Here is an 18,809-nt window from a genome sequence, read left to right as displayed (position 1 = left end):
TAAAGCACTCAGAAAATATTCTGTGCTGAGATGAGTGAGGCAGGGGGCTCGGCGCGTTTCACTTCTGTCGCTCTCCTCACACGGTCCCCTGTGCCGAGGGTACAGTCCAGAGTTGGCGTCCCCCCGGTGGGCGGGGCTCCAGGACGGGGGGAACTGCAATTGGTGGTTTTGAAGGTGCAGCGGGCGGGAACAGTCGATGAGGAGAGAGCCCGCCGGCGATGTGGGACGGTAAGAGAACCCCTGGCGGCGTGGGATCGGGCGGGATGTGGCGGGAGCCTAGAAGAAGCCACGTCCCACGACTCTGAGGCTACTCTCTTGTGACTGCCACGGGCCCCAAGGTGAGGGACTAGTCCTTGGTCTTGGGCCTGAGGCGGGGGAACTTCGGTTGAGGCTGAGGCGAAGAGGGCGGAGACGCTGGTCGTGACGTCACATCCGCCCTGGGGGCGGGGCCTTACGTAAGGCCTGCGTCACGCGGGCGCCGCCCAGAGCTGTCAAGTGCTAAACTCAGCGTTCGGTTGCTGCTTCCCTCAGAGTTGGGTGTTTTGATTTTGGGATAACCTTGGCGTCCGTCCTTTTTAGTCTCGCATTACTTCTGCTCCTTGTGGCAGCTCTTCGGCGGTGTATATTTACAGGGGCCTTTTTGGTCATGCGTTCATTCAGTGGTTATATCTCGTGTACCTTCTATATGCCAGACTCTGTGCCATGCGCAGCGAAGAGGAAAGAAATTAGATAATCACAGGGAATCAGAAGAGTTTATTCAAGGGTTTCCAGTTTTATTGATGAGGTTGCATTCCCTCCATTCCCTCTTTCTACCAGAATTCTTTAGAATGACATTCCCAAACTTTAGCCAGAATTAAGACTAATTGTAAAAATGCAGAAATTTCAAGCACTTCCCCCGCATTCCCCTCCCCTCGTTTAAATCGCTGGGCCCAGGAGTCTGCGTTTTAACAACCACCCCCACCTCCAGTGTTTTTGATGGGGGACGTTGGCTTGATATTGTCACTGGCTGTTGGACCCTAATCCTTCCCAGGTTGTTTATCTCCTCAGGCACGGCTTCTTAGGGAGAGTATCTAATACTTTGGGGCTTCCTATTCAACAAGTATTTCCACTAAGACAGTTCTTGGGCTGAAACTGTTCTAGATTCTAGGAAGGCAGGTGTGAATAAGACAAACATAGTTCCTGCCCTAGTGGAGCTTAATCATATATAATCATATAATAAATCATATGCCATTCAACAAATGCTTAAATGGTAGAAATAACTCATAGCCACGATCCTTTTAGGGGAATCTCTTCTGTTTGTCCCTGTAAATCCCGTAGTCTTGGTGGAAGCGGATGAGATTGACTGACTGACTTCTGCTTCTTGTCATAAATACGGCCCTTTGATCTTTTGGGCCTTTTCACTCTCCTCTCTGGCCTGTCTGGAGGCCTCCTTCTCCCCTTGATGGCCCCAAGGCTTTTCCACTTGCTGTTCCATCTGCCTGGAGAGCTCTTCCAGCAACCTCCTTCTCCCCTTGATGGCCCCAAGGCTTTTGCACTTGCTGTTCCATCTGCCTGGAGAGCTCTTCCAGCAACCAGGCACGTGGCTCACTCTTCCTCCCCCAAGAATTGGCTCAGATGCCACCTTCTCTCAGGCCTGCTCTCCATTCCCCTCTTCCCCCACCCATTCCCAGCCTGCTCCATATTCACTGCTACTAGCTTCCTAACATTGCTCTCTTTTCTCCTCAGCGCTTACCACTTTTAACATTTTTTTGTGATTTTCCTGTTGCCTGTGTCTCCCAGCTAGGAAGGACACTTCCTACTGGCAGGGATTTTTGTCATTTTTGGTAAAAGCTCTATCCCCTGTGCCTAAAAAAGTGCCTGGCTCTCATGGGTGCATAGTAATTTGATACATGAATAGGTAAATGAGTGAATGAATCACTTACTATTGCTATCAAAAGATCAAAATACTCTAGCCAAAAAAGGAGAGAGAACATTAATTTTTAAAAACCTTAAAATATGTTTAAATGTACACTTAAGAGAAAATCCTCTTGTTGAAATACTCTCTGCAGAATACCTGAAAATTTTAGGTGTTTGACCTACAAATCATAATTCTGGCTAAAATTATGATGCTGAAAGTTCACTAAGTTGTACTTTTGTGTTTGCTTAATACTTTGTTGTGCTGTTTTTGTTTTTATTTTTATTAAAGTGCCAAAGAGATGGATGAAACTCTTGCTGAGTTTTTCAGGAGGACCATCTTGAAAATCCCAATGCCTGAAATGATGACAGTCCTAAAAACCTGGAATTTTTTGTCTGAAAATCAACTGCAGACTGTAAACTTTCGGCAGAGAAAGGAATCTATTGTTCAGGACTTGGTTCTGCTTTGTGAGGTAACTGTTCAAAATGATTAACCTTGAATACCCCGCTACCCTTAGGTTTTTCTCTTTCTTTCCTTTCCTTAGTCCAAAAGAGATTTAAGTTGCTCTAGCCTGTGATGTGAGGAGGGTTCTGTCCCACTATAGTGGAAAAGGTGCTAATTTTTAATTGGATTTTTCAACTTAGAAAGAATGCTTACAAATTAGTGAGAAAAAAAAGTGAATACCAAGGGAGAAGAAACAAAGAAGTTAAAATGATGAGCAGTATTCTTTTTTTAAACTATCAGATTGTCAAAGATGAAAAGATATTACTCAAATATGTTGATCAAGTTATGCAGAAAGAGACATTCTCTTTCACATGTATTTATTTACTTATTTGCTTTTTATTTTAAAGTGATTTCAGGCTTTCAGAAAAGTTGCAAGTATAGTACAAAGAATTTTACTATACCCTTATATACCCAGTATCCCCTTCCCTCATTCATTTTTAAATAAATATACTTTATGACCCAGCAATTCCACTTCTGGATATTTAAATATATAGAAAACATAAAAAATAAGGAGGTATATATGATATAATTGATAAACACTTATATATATAGTTATATATAAATGGTTACATGTAAATAAAGATGTTAACTAGCATTATTTACACACAAAAAATTGGAACTAACTGTACTTAGGAGATGAGATAAATTATAATACATCCAGTTAACAAAATACTCTTCGATCATTAAAAAGAATAAACTAGATCTTTATGTATAACATTAAAAGAAACTATATACTATGTGAACATATAAATGTGTATGTATAGAGTAGTAGTTCTCAGCTGAGATGGTTTTGCTCCCAGAAGACACGACGTCTGGAGATGTTTCTGGTTGTCAAAACTGGGAGTGGGTGCTGCTGGCTTCCAGGGTATAGAGGCCAGGAATGTTCCTTTACATTCTAGGACAGCTTCCACAACACAGATGTGTCTGACTCAAAATGTCACTCAAGCCTAGTTGAGAAACGCTGGTATAGAGGGGGTCTGGAAGGATACCACTGATTGAAAAACCCAAACAGAAAGTTAAAAGTGATCAATGAAGAGTAGATCGTGGGAGAACAGTTGTGAGAGCCTGTACTGGGACACAAATCAGAAGGCATATTTGTTACTTAACAGAAGAGCATAGGTGGGAGACACGTTGTCAGTACAGTTTTGAGAGGGCCCTCATAGTCTGTCCTAAGCAACCCTAAAATGTGCTGTAGATGGAGTGGAACCAAACCTGTCACCATAATTACTAAAAGTATTATTATATTCTCTTTCAGGAGAATCATGCGAGTCTCAATGACGCAGCCCTTTTAGACATCATTTGTAAGTCTTGGTGATTTGTATATTTACACTTAACCAGTCCAGTTTCATCAGAGAGACAGTTTTGTATGTGATGGCTCAGATTTTAGAGTCAAGCTGACCTGGTTTCATATTTCAGCTCTGTCACTTACCAGTCTTGTGTCCTTTGCCAAGTCACGTCACCTTTTTCTAAGCTTCAGACTTTTCCTAAATCAAATGGACCTAATAACAACCTGTATTTCACAGGGTCGTTGTGAGGATTAAGTAAGATAAGCCTTGAAAAGTTCTTAGCACAGTAATTGACACATAATAAGCACACAGTAAATATTTGCTAGGTTTTGTGTTATTGCTAACAGAATTTGAAAATATATTTCTAAGAATTTGTTATAATCACAGTGCCGCTTAAGTACTCTTAAGTTTGTAAGGATAATGCTGACTGGACTTGCACGTGGTGTGGTCAATGGGGTACTAAGAGAGAGAGGCAGGCATGGCTCTGGGGTCTGCATGTGCCACTAGAAGGAAAGTGGACCCCCAACTAAGACAGGGGACACTAGAAGTGGACCAAGCTTGTCACAAAGATCACGGGTTAGTCTCAGATGCGTACTATTCGAGGAAATGTCTGCATTTGTACTTAATTCTTTGCCATTTATCATGAACTTCTGCATGGTGTTTAAAAGAATCATTATCAACAAAAGATGATTCATCTCCATTATTATTATTATAACAACCTTATTCAGAGATGATTTAGCAGACCATCTGAACTCTGAAACACAGAACCAAGGAAGAAAATGCCAGAAAGAAACAAAACCCTTTGGATGCTGTCTTTACGGGCAGACATCACATTGTACCTGATTACAGCTGTTTTAGACAAAACTAGATAATCAAGATTTCTCAGGCCATCGCCAGAAACAGACTGGGATAGGGAGAGAACACCAAGGCACCAAAAAGGGGAAGAAAAGAAAAAGACACAGGGCAAGAAAAATAATAGTTCAAAGGCACAGCAGGTTGGTGCCCTCAAGTGTTGGAGCCCACAGTTCCTCTTTTTGGGGTGCAGAGCACCTTGGTCCTAGACACGGATGCAGATGGGGGTCAGCACAGGGTCCGAGTAAAGCCAGGATGATGATGTGTTGGGACTGAGCTCAATAACTTACTGGATCCATTTTTAATCCAAGATACTCTTTAAGTTTGTAACTCCTAAAGGGTGCCTTCTGTATCATACATTCATCCATTCACTCATTCAGTCATCAAATGAATATGTTTAATGCCAGCCAGTGGCTAGACACTGGGAATAAGATGAACAAGACTAAGTCCGGTATCCCATGTGTACAAGCAAGTGTACAAATGAACATCTGAATATATGCTGTAATGTCAGGTAGTGATAAGTGCCATGAAGGAAACTAGAGCAGGGTGGGATGTTGTTATTATTGTTCAGTTGCTGTCTTGTCCAACTCTTTGTGACCCCATGGACTGCAGCACACCAGGCTTCCCTGTCCTTTACCACCTCCCGGAGCTTGCTCAAACTCATGTGCATTGAGTCTGTGATACCATCCAACCATCTCATCCTCTGTCGTCCCCTTCTCTTCCTGCCTTCAGTCTTTCCCAGCATCAGGGTCTTTTCTGATGAGTCGACTCTTCGCATCAGGTGGCCAAAGTATTGGAGCTTCAGCTTCAGCATCAGACCTTCCAATGAATATTCAGGACTGATTTCCTTTAGGATTGACTGGTTTGATCTCTTGCAGTCCAAGGGACTCTCCAGAGTCTTCTCCAACACCACAGTTCGAAAGCATCAATTCTTTGGTGCTCAGCCTTCTTTATTGTCCAGCTCTCACATCCATACATGACTACTGGAAAAACCATAGTGGGATGGGGGCTTCAATTTGGGTAGAGTGCTCAGGAAGGCCTTTCTGCATGGTGACGTTTTAGTAGAGACCAGAATGAGGTGCCCAAGGAGCTAGGAGAAGAGTGGTCCAGAATAAGCAGTCGATGGAAACACCGGTGCCAGGAACATGTCATCGCTGGCTTGCTGGAGAGATGCAGCACTCTGTGGAGTAGACCTGTATGGACAGAATAAATGGTCTAAGAATAGAGGCTAAATCTCTACTATGTTGAGTAATTCATTATAACTTATTTTATTGGAGTAAATTTAATCCATTGAAAATTTATATTTCAAAGAAAAATCTGCATAACTTAATTTGTAAATTACTGTTATTTTCTCCACTTTCACATTATTAAAAATATATACTTACAAGCCCGTTGCTTGAAAGTTCTCTGACGTGCGGTAATAAGCTCTTTCTTCCTCCCTCAGATACTCAGTTTCATCGGCACCAGAAAATTTGGGATGTTTTTCAGATGAGTAAAGGACCAGGTAATGTTTCTCATTTTAAACCAAACACTTGTATTTGATATTTGGGCAATTTAAAAAGGAACAGCAGCATGTTCCTCTTAAGTCTTTTCTTTCCAAATGAAGTGATTATTACTCATGTATAGAAAAGTGAGAAATATATTTGGTGATGCTGAGTCAGAGATACTGTCAGTGTTTGTGTGATTTGATCATTATTGTTCTTACTCAGGGTCTTTGCAAATGTATTGAAGACAGTGTGGCTCCCTTGATTTTTCTTGATTTTTCTTTTCACTTTGACAGGTGACGACATTGACCTTTTTGATATGGAACAATTCAAAAGTTCATTCAAGAAAATTCTTCAGAGAGCATTAAAAAATGTAAGAACAGAATTTATCTGAATTTCCATGAGATTCAATTTCACGGATTCCATGCACTTAAAATTCATCACTACCTTGTTTTTTTTAATTTGCAAGAATTTCAGTTAGTAATATTCCATACTATTCTACTCGATATCAAAGACAAACTCTGCTCATTGTAAAAACTTTCTGCTCCCTTTACCTTTCAGTTCAGGGGTTCTGCTTCTTCCTCAAGAGCAGCACTGCCTGGTAGGACTCTGCATTGATGGAAATGTTCTAGATCAGAGATGTCCAGGACATGGCCCAGTAGCTACATGTGGCCACCAAGAACCTGAAGAGTGGCTGGTGTGACTGAGAATCTAAAGGTGTTCATCTTATGTAACAATAATGAATTTTACTTAAATGGCCCTGGGTGGCTAATGGCTACGCTTTGGTCATTGTAGCTTAAGAGCCAAGCACCACTTCAACATCTTGTCACAGGTTGATCATAGCATTTTCACAGCCTCCCCTGCTTCATTCCCTTTCCACCTGACTCTGCCTTAGTCCTCCTTGCATAGAGGAAGACTAACAAATGCCCCCAAATTCTGTCCTATCCACCTCACTATGCCCATCCGCTGGCACACAGGTGTTCCCTTTTGGAGCATATTTTGATTCTCAAACTCCTTGACTTGTCTCTCCATCCCCTTCAGTCCAGTTCAGTTGCTCAGTCATGTCCAACTCTTTGCAACCCCATGGACTACAGCACACCAGGCTTCCCTGTCCTTCACCAACTTCTGGAGCTTGCTCAAATTCGTCCATCAAGTTGGTGATGCCATCCAACCATCTCGTCCTCTGTTCTCCCCTTCTCCTCCTGCCTTCAATCTTTCCCGACATCAGGATATTTTCAAATGAGTCCTTTGCATCAGGTGGCCAAAGTAGTGGAGCTTCAGCTTCAGCATCAGTCCTTCCAATGAATATTCAGGACTGATTTCCTTTAGGATTGACTGGTTTGATCTCCTTGAAGTCCAAGGGACTCTCCAGAGACTTCTCCAGCACCATAGTTCAAAAGCATCAATTCTTTGGCACTCAAATTTCTGTATGGTCCAGCTATCACATCCATACATGACTGCTGGAAAAACCATAGCTTTGACTAGACGGACCTTTGTCAGCAAAGTAGTGTCTCTGCTTTTTAATATGCTGTCTAGGTTGGTCATAGCTTTTCTTCCAAGCAGCAAGCATCTTTTCATTTCATGGCTGCAGTCACCATCTGCAGTGATTTTGGAGCCCAAGAAAATAAAAGTCTGTCACTGTTTCCATTGTTTCCCCATCTATTTGCCATGAAGTGATGGGGCCAGATGCCATGATCTTAGTTTTTTGAATGTTGAGTTTTAAGCTTTTTCACTGTCCTCTTTCACCTTCATCAAGAGGCTCTTCAGTTCCTCTTTGCCTTCTGCCATAAGGGTGCTGTCACCTCCATCCCCTTACCTCATCCTTTAGTCTGGAAGTGGTCCTGCTTTCTACATATCCACTTGTCACCGAACGTGTTCCCTCATCTCCTTTCTTATAACGACCCTTCTGTGTGCTGTGCATTCATCTACATCCTTATCCAATTTTTCTGCTCTATTTTTCTCTGTCCTCTTTTGCATCCTTACTCCCTTCCCTCTTCTGCTTCCTGCTCTACTTCTTGTAAACATGCTTAATTCTCAGAGAAAATACATCCTTTCCCCAGGCTTATCCTCAAGCCCTGTTTTTTCTGCCACAAGACTCTTGGAGGGAAATATTTCTTCTTGTTCCTGCTGTGCCCCCAGGTGGAAGGCATCCCACCGGCCCCTCCCCGTCGTCCCCTTCGCTTGTCTCCAGCAGGAGCTCGAGCTTAGCCTGAGTGAGCAGCTGCCTGCAGAGAGCACCTACTCCGGTCTGCTCCTCCAGGGGCCGGCTCTGCCCTAGCAGGGAGACCACTCGCAGTGGTCCTGCCAGTGACCGTGTGGGCAACTCTTCCTGCTTCTGGTTTTGGTATCAGGGGGGCCACTTGCCTGGAGCAAACTCTCCCTTCCATTAATCACTAGTTTTTAAAACATTTTCATAACCCCTAAGACAAGTCAACCCTACCCCTACCCCCAATTATTTTTCTTTGTCAAAAATGTCCTAACCATTCCTCCAGATGAACCTTAGAATCATTTTATCAGGTTTATATAACAAAACAAAATCTTCAGCCTTTTGAGTGGGGATGTATTAAATTTATAAATTAATTAAAATAAAACTGTGAACCAAAAGAAGATTTCTCTTATTATTTAAATTTTGTGAATAAGTTGTCATTTTGGATTATATTATTTGAAAACTCTTGTTACCATGAAATTGTGAACTCTGCAGAGGTTATAGGAGAGTCCCGTCTGGACTGTGGTGTGTTGCATGCACCTGTTTTTTTTTTTTTTTTTTTTTAAAAACAAAGAGCCTCAATAGGCACAGAATCCCTGGCCAGTTCTCCAGAAATGTTGTAGATAGGTGATCTGGACCCTTCTGGAAGCAGCCTTCTCATGAAGCTCAAACTGACTGGCTGACTCCTCTTGCAAAACTGCAGCCAGTATACCCATCTTACTTCACCCAAAACAAGAAAGCTAGAGAGCGTCTCTCTCTCTCTCTCTCTCTCTCGGGTCCAATTCAGAGTTTATGTGCATCTTCCTTCCCAGCACCTTCTCCTCACTTGATGGTCTTTCCTGTCCCTCTTTCAGGCAGCAGGGATTTCTGTTTTCTGAACCCCAGGCCACTGCCCCTACCATGCAAGGAGAAAAAGCGTCTGAAACACTCACATTTCCTCCTACTTTGATGCCCTGGTATTTCAGTTGTTAGATCTCTTCTTATCTCTACCACGGTCTGAAAGGTTTTGCCTCGTGAATGAATTTCAGGCACACTAGTGGGGGCTGGTGGAGAAGGAAATGGCAACCACCCCAGTGTTCTTGCCTGGAGAACCCCACGGAGCCTGGCCTGCTACAGGCCATGGGGTCGCAAAGAGTCAGACACGACTTAGCGACTGAACAGCAGCAAAAGCATGGGGCTGGGGGGACAGAGGAGCTTTTTTACTGGCCACGTCTGTCCTGCTTGAAAGACCAGCTGGAGAGTGACATGATGTGTGCACTGCAGGTTTTAGATGAGGATAAACAGGTAAAGGCCTTGGGTCTTCTCTGTCTGCCCCGTCCCCCTTTCCGGGCTGACCAACACGTCCTCATCCCTTTCCTCAACCAGCTGAGGTCTCCTGGCTTATCTTTACCTTCTTCTGCATAACTTAACTAGTGGCTGGTTAACCCCACTTTCCCAAAGGCTGATGACGGCAACGTCATGCCAAGTAGTATCTCCCGGTGCCCAGGAGTGAAGAGTGACTCACCAGCTACTCTAGGACAAGTGTCTTAACCTTTTTGTGGCAATGACGCTTTCGCTGTTAGTGAAGCTTATGGACTACTTCTCAGAAGTGTGTTTTTAAATGCTGTAAAATAAAATCTACAGAATCACAGGGGAAACAAATGATACTAAAAATACAGTTACTATAAAGGCATTAAGATGGCAAATTGTGATATAGTAATGCATGTGGCTCCTTTATTAACACAATAAATAATCTCATAATGGGTCTAAAAACAACTAGCTTCAAAGTGCTAATAAGTGTAAATGATATTCTTGAGGCCCATGCAACAATTGCAATGTGATAAAAGTACTTGAGATTTCTGTAGACAACAAAATAACATCCTAAAATTCTGTCTTGATGCCTACTTTCACAATTGAAGGAGATGCTAAATTTCACTTACAAATAAGGGACTGAACCCGGGGGCCCTACATTGCAGGCAGATTCTTTACTGTCTGAGTCATCAGAGAGGCCCACAAGTAAAGATGACATTTCCCCCTCGCCAAGTCCTTAGATGCCCTGAATTCTAACCATTGACTTCAGGTTAAGAACTCCTGCCCAGAACCACGGGAGAGAGAAGCTGGTATGAGAGGGCACAGGAAGCGTAACTGGGAGTGATGGGTGGAGTGTGTGTGTGTGTGTGTGAGAGAGAGAGAGGATTAGCTGCACATCTTATCAGATAATACTCTTCAAAATAGAAAGTTCTTGGGAAAACTTACAAAGAGACAAACTAAAAACTATGTTTCAGTTGTAAAAAGGTAGCCCAGTTTCTGTCCCTTTCTACTATTTTTTCAGGACAAAGCCCAAGAAATTATTGAGAATTTGTGATGTCATATACCAATTGTGGGATTTAAATTTTTTTTTTCCTTCCAAAAGACTTTGCAAGGCACGAATGTATCTTTACAAAGCAACCACAAAACGCTTTTCCAGAGATTTCCCAAATCACTGTAATGAGAAGTAGGAGAAAAACTGCCAGATTTCAGCCAGACAGTGACATCCTTCACCCCTAAAAAGCATGATATGTTAATTAGAGAACTTATGTCTTTTTTTTTTTTTTTAAATAAGGTGACAGTCAGCTTCAGAGATGCCGAGGAGAACTCAGTATGGATTCGAATTGCCTGGGGAACACAGTATAAAAAGCCAAACCAGTACAAACCTGCTTATGTGGTATACTATTCCCAAACTCCATATGCCTTCACTTCGTCCTCCCAACTGAAGAGCAATCTACCCCTTCTGGGTCAGGTATGGAACCAACTACTATAAGCGACAGTATTGTTGTTCAGTTGCTAAGTCGTGTGCGACTCTTTGCGATCCCATGGACTGCAGCACGCCAGGCTTCCCTGTCCTCCACTATCTCCCGGAGTTTGCTCAAGCGCATGTCCATTGAGTCGTTGATGCCATCTACCCATCTCATCCTCTGCTGCCTCTTCTTTTGCCTTCAATCTTCCCCAGCATCAGGGTCTTTTCCAGTGAGTCAGCTCTTGTATATCTCAGGGCCATGTAAGTTTAAACTTCTCAGTATCATGTGATGTAAAATACCACCCGTAATTCTTGATCTCCTAAAATAAAGAGCAGGAAGTACTATTATCCTGCAAATGAGAGCGCAGCATCAGCATTGGTTTAGAACTCTTCATTGCTGTCTCAAAATTGAGAAGTAATGCACAATCGAGGTAAAAATCCAACCAGTGAAGTCTCTAAACAATCTTTTACGACTTCATACCCCTTTTTCCCAGTCCCACTCACCCAAAGTAACTGCTTTTAACAGTTTTGCTGGTTCCTTTTGGAAGATGTTTTATTCCAGAAACCAGAGTGGTACATGAGGTCTATAATTTGCTTTTTCTATTTGCCTTTTTGTATGGCGTCATTACAGTACTAACGACTAGTCATAAAAAATGGTAACATTTGAGTATTCATCCTTTATTCTTAACTCTCACCTTAATTTATCATAATTCCTAACTTTAAACAGGATCACTCTGGGGCTTCCCTGGCAGTCCAGTGGTTAAGACTCCGTACTGCCACTGCAGGGGGCATGGGTTCAGTCCCTGGTTGGGGAACTAATATCCTGCCTGCTGTGTAGTTTGACCAAAAAAAAAATTTTTTTAATTAAAAAAAAAAATAGGATCTCTTTTCTAAAAATGGTACAAAAGACCTTGCCTTTCTGAGGATCTTAATGCCACTAGCCACTGTTTTTGTTTTTCAAGGTGAGTAACAGACCATGAAATTTAATTGTTCTGGATTTTTTTTAAGTAGAAATTATTCACTGATTACAACTCCTACATTTTTTCTGAACAAGTATAAATACAGGGATAGACACAGTAATGCTATTAATAATAATCTTGCTAATTTTCACTTCAAGGCACTGACAGTTGCTAGCAAACACCATCAGATTGTGAAAATGGACCTCAGAAGCCGGTATCTGGACTCTCTTAAGGCTATTGTTTTTAAACAGTATAATCAGGTGAGCCCATCAGTGACTCTAAAGCTGAAGCTGAGCAGGTGAGAAAGTCTACCTCCAACAACAGGAGATCACATCAGATGTCCCTGAAGTGGAGAGTTTTCAGCAAACACGATAGGAAATAAGATAATTCCTCACTTTCATCTTTTCATAATTGTGTTTATACTGCCCGTTGGTCATTGGAGTGTATGTTATAGGCCCCCTATTTCCTAATCAGCTATTCCAATCAGAATTTATTTTCTCTTCAGAGTAACTTTACATTATCTTTTGAAGCTGATTATATTATTCTGCTATGCAAGAGAGAAGCAGAATTTTTTGTCCCACTAGTCAAGCAAGTGATACAGGAATTAAAAGTAAAAGAGGAAGCATTGGTTTATGAATTCCCATAGTTTGTTTATTTGTCAAAATTATTTGAGTGTATTGACAGAAAACAACAAAATTCTGTAAAGTAATTATCCTTCAATAAAAAAATAAATTAAAAAGTTTTATTAACACCTTTTAGCTATTTACTTTTCACTTGGCAAACATGAAACATTTTTAATACTGAATTTTACTGGGGGCAAATTAATGGTAATTTGTTCGACTGAGCTTCAATAAAATGAACTCTGCATTTGAATGTTAAAAAAAAAAAATGTATTTGAGTGTGAAACTTCCCTAGCAGTTCAGTGGTTAAGACTTCACTTCCAAAGCAGTGGGCATGGGTTCAATCCCTGGTCAGGAAACTAAGATCCCATGTGCCATGCTGTGTGAGTCAAAAAATTAAAAAATGTTCCTGGTCAAATATCAAGGCATATTTATGGGGCCAACTTGGTACAAAGGGTATAACCATAATTCCTCATAACTTCATGAGGTGTGTCTAGTGTACTAGGAGTAAATAAAAAAAATTGTTTGAATGTATTATTATCCTTTTAATGATAATGGATCTGGCCTTGCTCCGAGGCTCAGGGTTTTTGTTTTTTTTCCCCTCTGCATGGCATCTGTGTGCTCATGTGTTCAGACTCCTATAGAATTGTTAAGACTGTATATATCTTCGAGCCCCTAGGTATGTTCTACTTACATATTTTCATCTAAGTAGAAAGAAGTGATGGCTTTCTAAAAGCTACTCTTTAAGGAAAACAAGCTTAACATTAAGAAGTTGCATACATGTACGTTCCCATGTGTAAAACAGGTAGCCAGTGGGAATTTGCTGTTATGATGCAGGTAGCTCACACCCGATGCTCTGTCAGCCTGGAGAGGTGGGATGGGTGGGAGGTGGGAGGGAGGCTCAGGAGGGAAGGGACATATGTAATATGTCTGATTATGGCTGATTCATGTTGATGTATGGCAGAAACCAACACAATATCGATATTGTAAAGCAATTATCCTCCAATTAAAAATAATTTTTAAAAAAATTTAGATAATGATTTCCCCCATAGCACCTTCCCTCTTACCTACCAGCCTCCTACGAAATTGCTATTAATATCAACAGTTCTGCTATGATCAGTTGCGTTTCTAGAAAAACTCGTCAAACACTTAATAATAAAGACAGTGCCTTCAGTGGGGGAAAGTGAGTAAAGGAGTCTGGGAGATTTAGACTTACAGCAGGAAAGTTATTTTTCTGTAAGGAATGTCAGTGAGGTTTTTTTTCACAGTTATAAAGACATAAATATAAAACTGCAGCATCTCATTGTAAAGGCTGCCTTTGATTTCTCTAGCTTTTGGCTCAGCAGCTATAGTTCTTCCAGATACACTTTTATGTTAACAAGGTACAGAGTTCCTCAAAGAAAGCAGCCTTGTTGCTGGCCCCGGCAGTCTCTGTCAGTATCGCTCTAGGAGAAATGCTCAACTCAGTCTGCATAGGGCCTCAAATATCTGTGTTGGAAAAAATGAAAGATAAGATTTGCCATACTTTTGTGCACTAAAACCAATTAATATCTATACTTTGAGGTGATAAAATTAGGAAAGCATTCACTTTTTCCTGTTTTCTTTTTCCTAGAGCTTTGAAACTCACAACTCTACTACATCTCTACAAGAAAGAAGCCTTGGGCTAGATATAAATAGTATGTGTATTTTAAGATAAACACTGAAATTTGGAGGGACGTTCCTTTTCAGATTTCTCTCACCCAGTAAAAAACATTTCTGTACCAGGATTGTGATTCAAAAGTATCTCCTATTTTCAGAAAACTGAAAAGTAAATTTCTGTTGAAGTGGAGAAGCTAAGCTAATATAGGTCTCCTTTAGAATTTGCTAGAATGGCATCTAGTCATAATCACAACCAAAACAAAAAACTAAATAATTTAACTGAGCATTTCTTCTGTGCCAGGCACCATACTAAAGTGTTCATATGTATCATTTCCGTAATCTTCACAGCAGTCCCATGAACAAGCTCTTTTTATCAGAAAAGAGGGGTAGAAAACTGGGTTTCAGAGAGGTTTAGTAACTTGCTGAGCAGAATCACATAACTAGGAATCAGCAAAGCCAGAAGGAAAAACGGAATCTGAGCCTGGAGCCCAGGATCTTAATGCATTGGGTAAATTGCTTCCCAAGTACTTTATTGCACTTGGCGGGTATTTCGCTTTTTACAAATTGAAGGTTTGTGGTCACCCTGTATTGAGCAAGTCTGTGGGCACCGTTTCTCCAGTAGCACTGGCTCAGGTCGTGTGTCTGTCACAGTTTCTCACAATGTTTCAGACTTTTTCATTTTTGTTACTGTGATCAGTGATCTTTGATGTTACTATTGTAAAAGATCACAACTTGCTGAAGGCTTAGATGATGGTCAGCATTTTTTTAGCAATAAAGTACTTTCTAATTAAGCCATGTATATTGTCCTTTTAGACATAATACTGTTGCACACGTAATAGACCACAGTACGATATAAACATAACTTTCACATGCACTGGGAAACCAAAAAACTCATGTGAGTCACTTCAGTGCAGTGGTATAGAACTGCACCCACTTATTTCTGTGGTGTGCCTGTAATCAGAATCGTGACCATTTCACCATTCATAGTTGACATGAGTCCATCCATAGAAAACCCAAGAGAATAGAATATGAAACTACTAATGTGGATCAGAAAGTTCAAAAAAAGTGGTGGGGTATAATATACTATAAAAATGGAAATGTTCCTCTTTCTTGGCAGTGACTTATCAGTAAAATGAAATGGTACAGCCATCATGAAGTAAACCATGACTTTCCAATGGCACAGGAACTACTATTGATTTCATGTTAAGTAAAGAAAGCAGGGTACAAAATTGTGTATATTTTATAAACCCAGCCTTTAAAATACGTATCTTTTTATTCACTGAAAAAAGGGGTTAGACAAATGTATTAAAATGTTTTAACAGTATTTATCTTTGTGTGGTAGGATTATGGGTGATTTTTATCTTCTTTCTTATCAGCCTATATTTCTAAATTTCTACTTTGTAAGAAATCATTACAATCAAGTAAAAAAGCAGTAAATGTTACTTCAAAATTATATGAGCATGTTGAAAGATTAGGAATGAAAGGATGATACTTTGTGGATGAAATACATTCCTAACTGCTGGTTTCTCTTGAAATCTTCCATCTATAGTGGATTCAAGGATCATTCATGAAAACAAAGTAGAAAAAGAGAGAGTGCAGAAAGTGACTCAAGAAATTTTTGGAGACTATCCTCAACCAAGACTAGAATTTGCACAATATAAGGTAGGACGCCGCTATAACCTAACTACAAGTTATCAGTATTTTTTAAAAAGAACTAAAGTTTCAAGTGGAAAACAATTCAAAGAAACTTATGTCATTCATCACTTTAATTTTGTATAATTTATGAGTTAAAATAGACTTCTTTATCGTATTTAGTAAGTTCCTCTGTTGCAAAGGACAACCCCTCTTTGGAAATTCTGAATTTGCCTTTTCATTTCACCTTTCATATTAACCTAGTTATGTGTAACCAGCTGTGATCTGTATTTTTGAGGGAAAAAAAAATTGTATCCTTCTAGCCCATCCACACCTAGAACAGTGTTTGTACATGGTCAGTGCTCATAAATACTTATTGGACAAAAGATTGAAGAACTCAGTCATTATATAGCCCAGTTGGCATCACATAGGGAAAAAAACAGTAGCCGGCAAACCTGGCTCATTCCAGAAGTGAGTCACTGCCCACCAGGAAAGCCAGGTGGGGGGCCAGCCCTTGGTCACCATTGGCAAAATTCAAGATTTGTATCATGACCACCCTAACCTAATACTCACGTTCATATTCATAACACTTCCTCCCTTCAAACCTTCCAGTAAAATCCTTCCTGCTTAGAATTTTCTGCAGCTACAGGCCACACTTGCAATCTACCAGTGATCTGCTTAGTCAGGCCCAACACCTGTTTGGTTTGGTTTGTTTTTAGTGGGAAAAGTTGATTTGACACCTTTCAAGTTAAGGTCCCTGAATGGCAGGTTTTAACCCAGTTCTTTTAAATATATCCTAAGACAGTCATTCTCCAAGTATGGTCTCTGGGCCAGCAGCATCACCATCACCTGGGAATGGGTAAGAAATGCAGGTTCTTGGCCTGCCGTAATCCTACTGGATAGGGGACTCTGGAGGTGGGTCCCAGCCGTCTGTTTTCACAAGCCCACAAGCTGATTCTGCATAAAGAACCGCTGATCTAGGACACATAAGATTTAATACACAAAACTTCCTTTATACACATCTGAGAATGTGTCTGTTCTATAAGTCAAGGTACACATTTATTCATACCTGCTACTAATTTTTCCCTACCTCTTCTGTTTTGAAAAATGTCAAACCTTCAGGAAACATGCACGAATACCTCAGTGAACATCCATTTCCCCTTTGCTTCAAAATGCACTCATTGTTAACATTTTGCCACGTTTGCTTTCTTTTCTCTTTCTTTGTCCGGAACCATTTGAATTAGCTGCAGACATTACTCACCCTCTGCATTGTTTCATGCATGAATACTTCAGCATTCTGCCTCTAAATTTTAAGAATCATTTTAAGCAAAAAGAAAAAAGTTCAAGTTAGAATCTAAGAGCCAAGTACCTATTGAAGTAGCAATACTTGGATATTTGATGATATGAGGAACTGTTATTAATTTTCTTAGGTGTGCTAATGTTGTGGAGGTGAAGTTTAGAAAAAATCCTTTTTAGGTAGATATCAATATATTTACAAGCAGGATACTATGGTGTCTTGGATTTGCTTCAAAATAATCCAGTGGATATGGGCAGTAGGGAACAGGAGGTGGGGTAATAGATGGAAAAAGACTGGTGATCGTTTCAGCTGGGTGATATGTACAGGGGGACTCCTTACACTGTGCTCCTGTATATTTCTTAAATTTTCTATAATAAGTTAAATTGTGGTAGTGACCCAAAACACATGAGATTTTTTACACTGAAATAACAGATTACAAAAAACAGTGCTCATTTTCCATTAAGAGTGTAAGCCTAATGCTCAAGTAAAGGACATCCTGAGGGCAGGATCTCTTGAGTGCACTCTCGGCATTTTGTGTGCAATACTGTTGATAGCCTGGTTTCCCCCAGTGTTTGCAATTAGCAATTTAAATGGTTCCCACTCCCATTCATCCCTATGTTTCTTGATCACAAGAATTAGTGAAACACATAATCGTGTCTCTTTATATTTTGCCATTGTAAAATATTTGTATTTAATAGTCATTTATAAATATATCTGATGACAGCTTGAAACGAAATTCAAAAGTGACTTAAATGGGAGCATCCTGGCTGAGAGAGAAGAGCCCCTCCGGTGCCTGGTAAAGTTCTCTAGCCCACATCTTCTGGAAGCACTAAAATCCCTGGCCCCAGCCGGTAAGTGGTCAGCTTATTTCACCGAGTGGGAATTAACAACACACTACATTTGACCCTCTATGCTGACTAATTGCCTCTCAACTTTCTCATGGCTCCAGGCTGCTATTCTGTCATGCCTCATTTTGAAAATATTCCGTTTCACTTAACGAGGGTCCATGATCCACCCTCTAATCTTGGCCATTTTTAAACTGATGTTTTTCTTTTTTTTAATTTCAGGTATTGCAGATGCACCACTTTCTCCACTGCTCACTTGCATACCCAATAAGAGAAAGAATTATTTTAAAATTAGAGATAAATAAGCTATATGTGGTTTTTGTAAGCACAGCATCCTTGACTGTATCGCATATGAATTTTAGTTAATGACTAGCTGGAGAGCTTCTGTCTACAAAACTTGTTTTAGAAATTCATCCTTGATATTGAAGATTTGGAAATGTTCAATGTAATTCTTGGGACTGATTCTTTCCTCCTGCTGCAAAGCATAGCAGTCGCGGGACTAAGATGTGACAGGATGTCTTTTCTCTCACTCCTGTCTCTCAATCCCAGAGAGGTCTGGTTCCATTTGCTGGTTCCCAGGGATTTTCTCTTAAGCACCAAGAAACTATACCGAACTCAAAATTTTCTAAGAGAAGCATGAAATTGGCCCATTCAAAGGGTAGAATTAGGCCCATTAAGTTATTATTGCAGGAGGTAGTCTACTAGGTGATTCAGTTATATAAAATAATGATTTCATTGTAAATATGATATTTCTCATAATCTATTTTATCACACATATGGCATTCAAACTGACCAATAATATACCAATTTGTAAATAAAGATATTTAAAAACTGGTA

At 40.5% G+C, this 18,809-nt stretch overlaps 1 protein-coding gene across 2 annotated transcripts; it reads left to right on the top strand.

The window, feature by feature from the left end:
- Positions 1–77: 77 nt before the first annotated feature.
- Positions 78–18,809, top strand: CENPN (centromere protein N). 2 transcript variants are annotated; one of them, XM_043436674.1, is made up of 11 exons: positions 78–228; positions 2,186–2,366; positions 3,654–3,699; positions 5,981–6,040; positions 6,317–6,393; positions 10,808–10,984; positions 12,099–12,200; positions 14,173–14,236; positions 15,748–15,860; positions 17,852–17,978; positions 18,195–18,809. In XM_043436674.1, exons 1-11 carry the CDS (start codon positions 197–199, stop codon positions 18,275–18,277), a joined length of 1,062 nt encoding a protein of 353 aa, XP_043292609.1. In that variant the 5' UTR covers positions 78–196; the 3' UTR covers positions 18,278–18,809. The 2 variants fall into 2 exon arrangements, with proteins under 2 accessions (XP_043292609.1, XP_043292610.1); XM_043436675.1 differs by having other exon boundaries at positions 186–338.

The sequence above is a fragment of the Cervus canadensis genome, chromosome 18 (genome assembly GCF_019320065.1).
Source record: "Cervus canadensis isolate Bull #8, Minnesota chromosome 18, ASM1932006v1, whole genome shotgun sequence".
NCBI lineage: Eukaryota > Metazoa > Chordata > Mammalia > Artiodactyla > Cervidae > Cervus > Cervus canadensis.
This window is presented reverse-complemented; position numbering and strand designations above follow the sequence as displayed.

Coding starts and splice junctions, on each gene's coding strand:
- CENPN (XM_043436674.1), top strand. CDS start 197: ATGAGGAGAGAGCCCGCCGGCGATGTGGGACG. Junction 3,700..5,980: donor AGCCCTTTTAGACATCATTT/GTAAGTCTTGGT, acceptor TTCCTCCCTCAG/ATACTCAGTTTCATCGGCAC. Junction 10,985..12,098: donor ATCTACCCCTTCTGGGTCAG/GTATGGAACCAA, acceptor TTTCACTTCAAG/GCACTGACAGTTGCTAGCAA.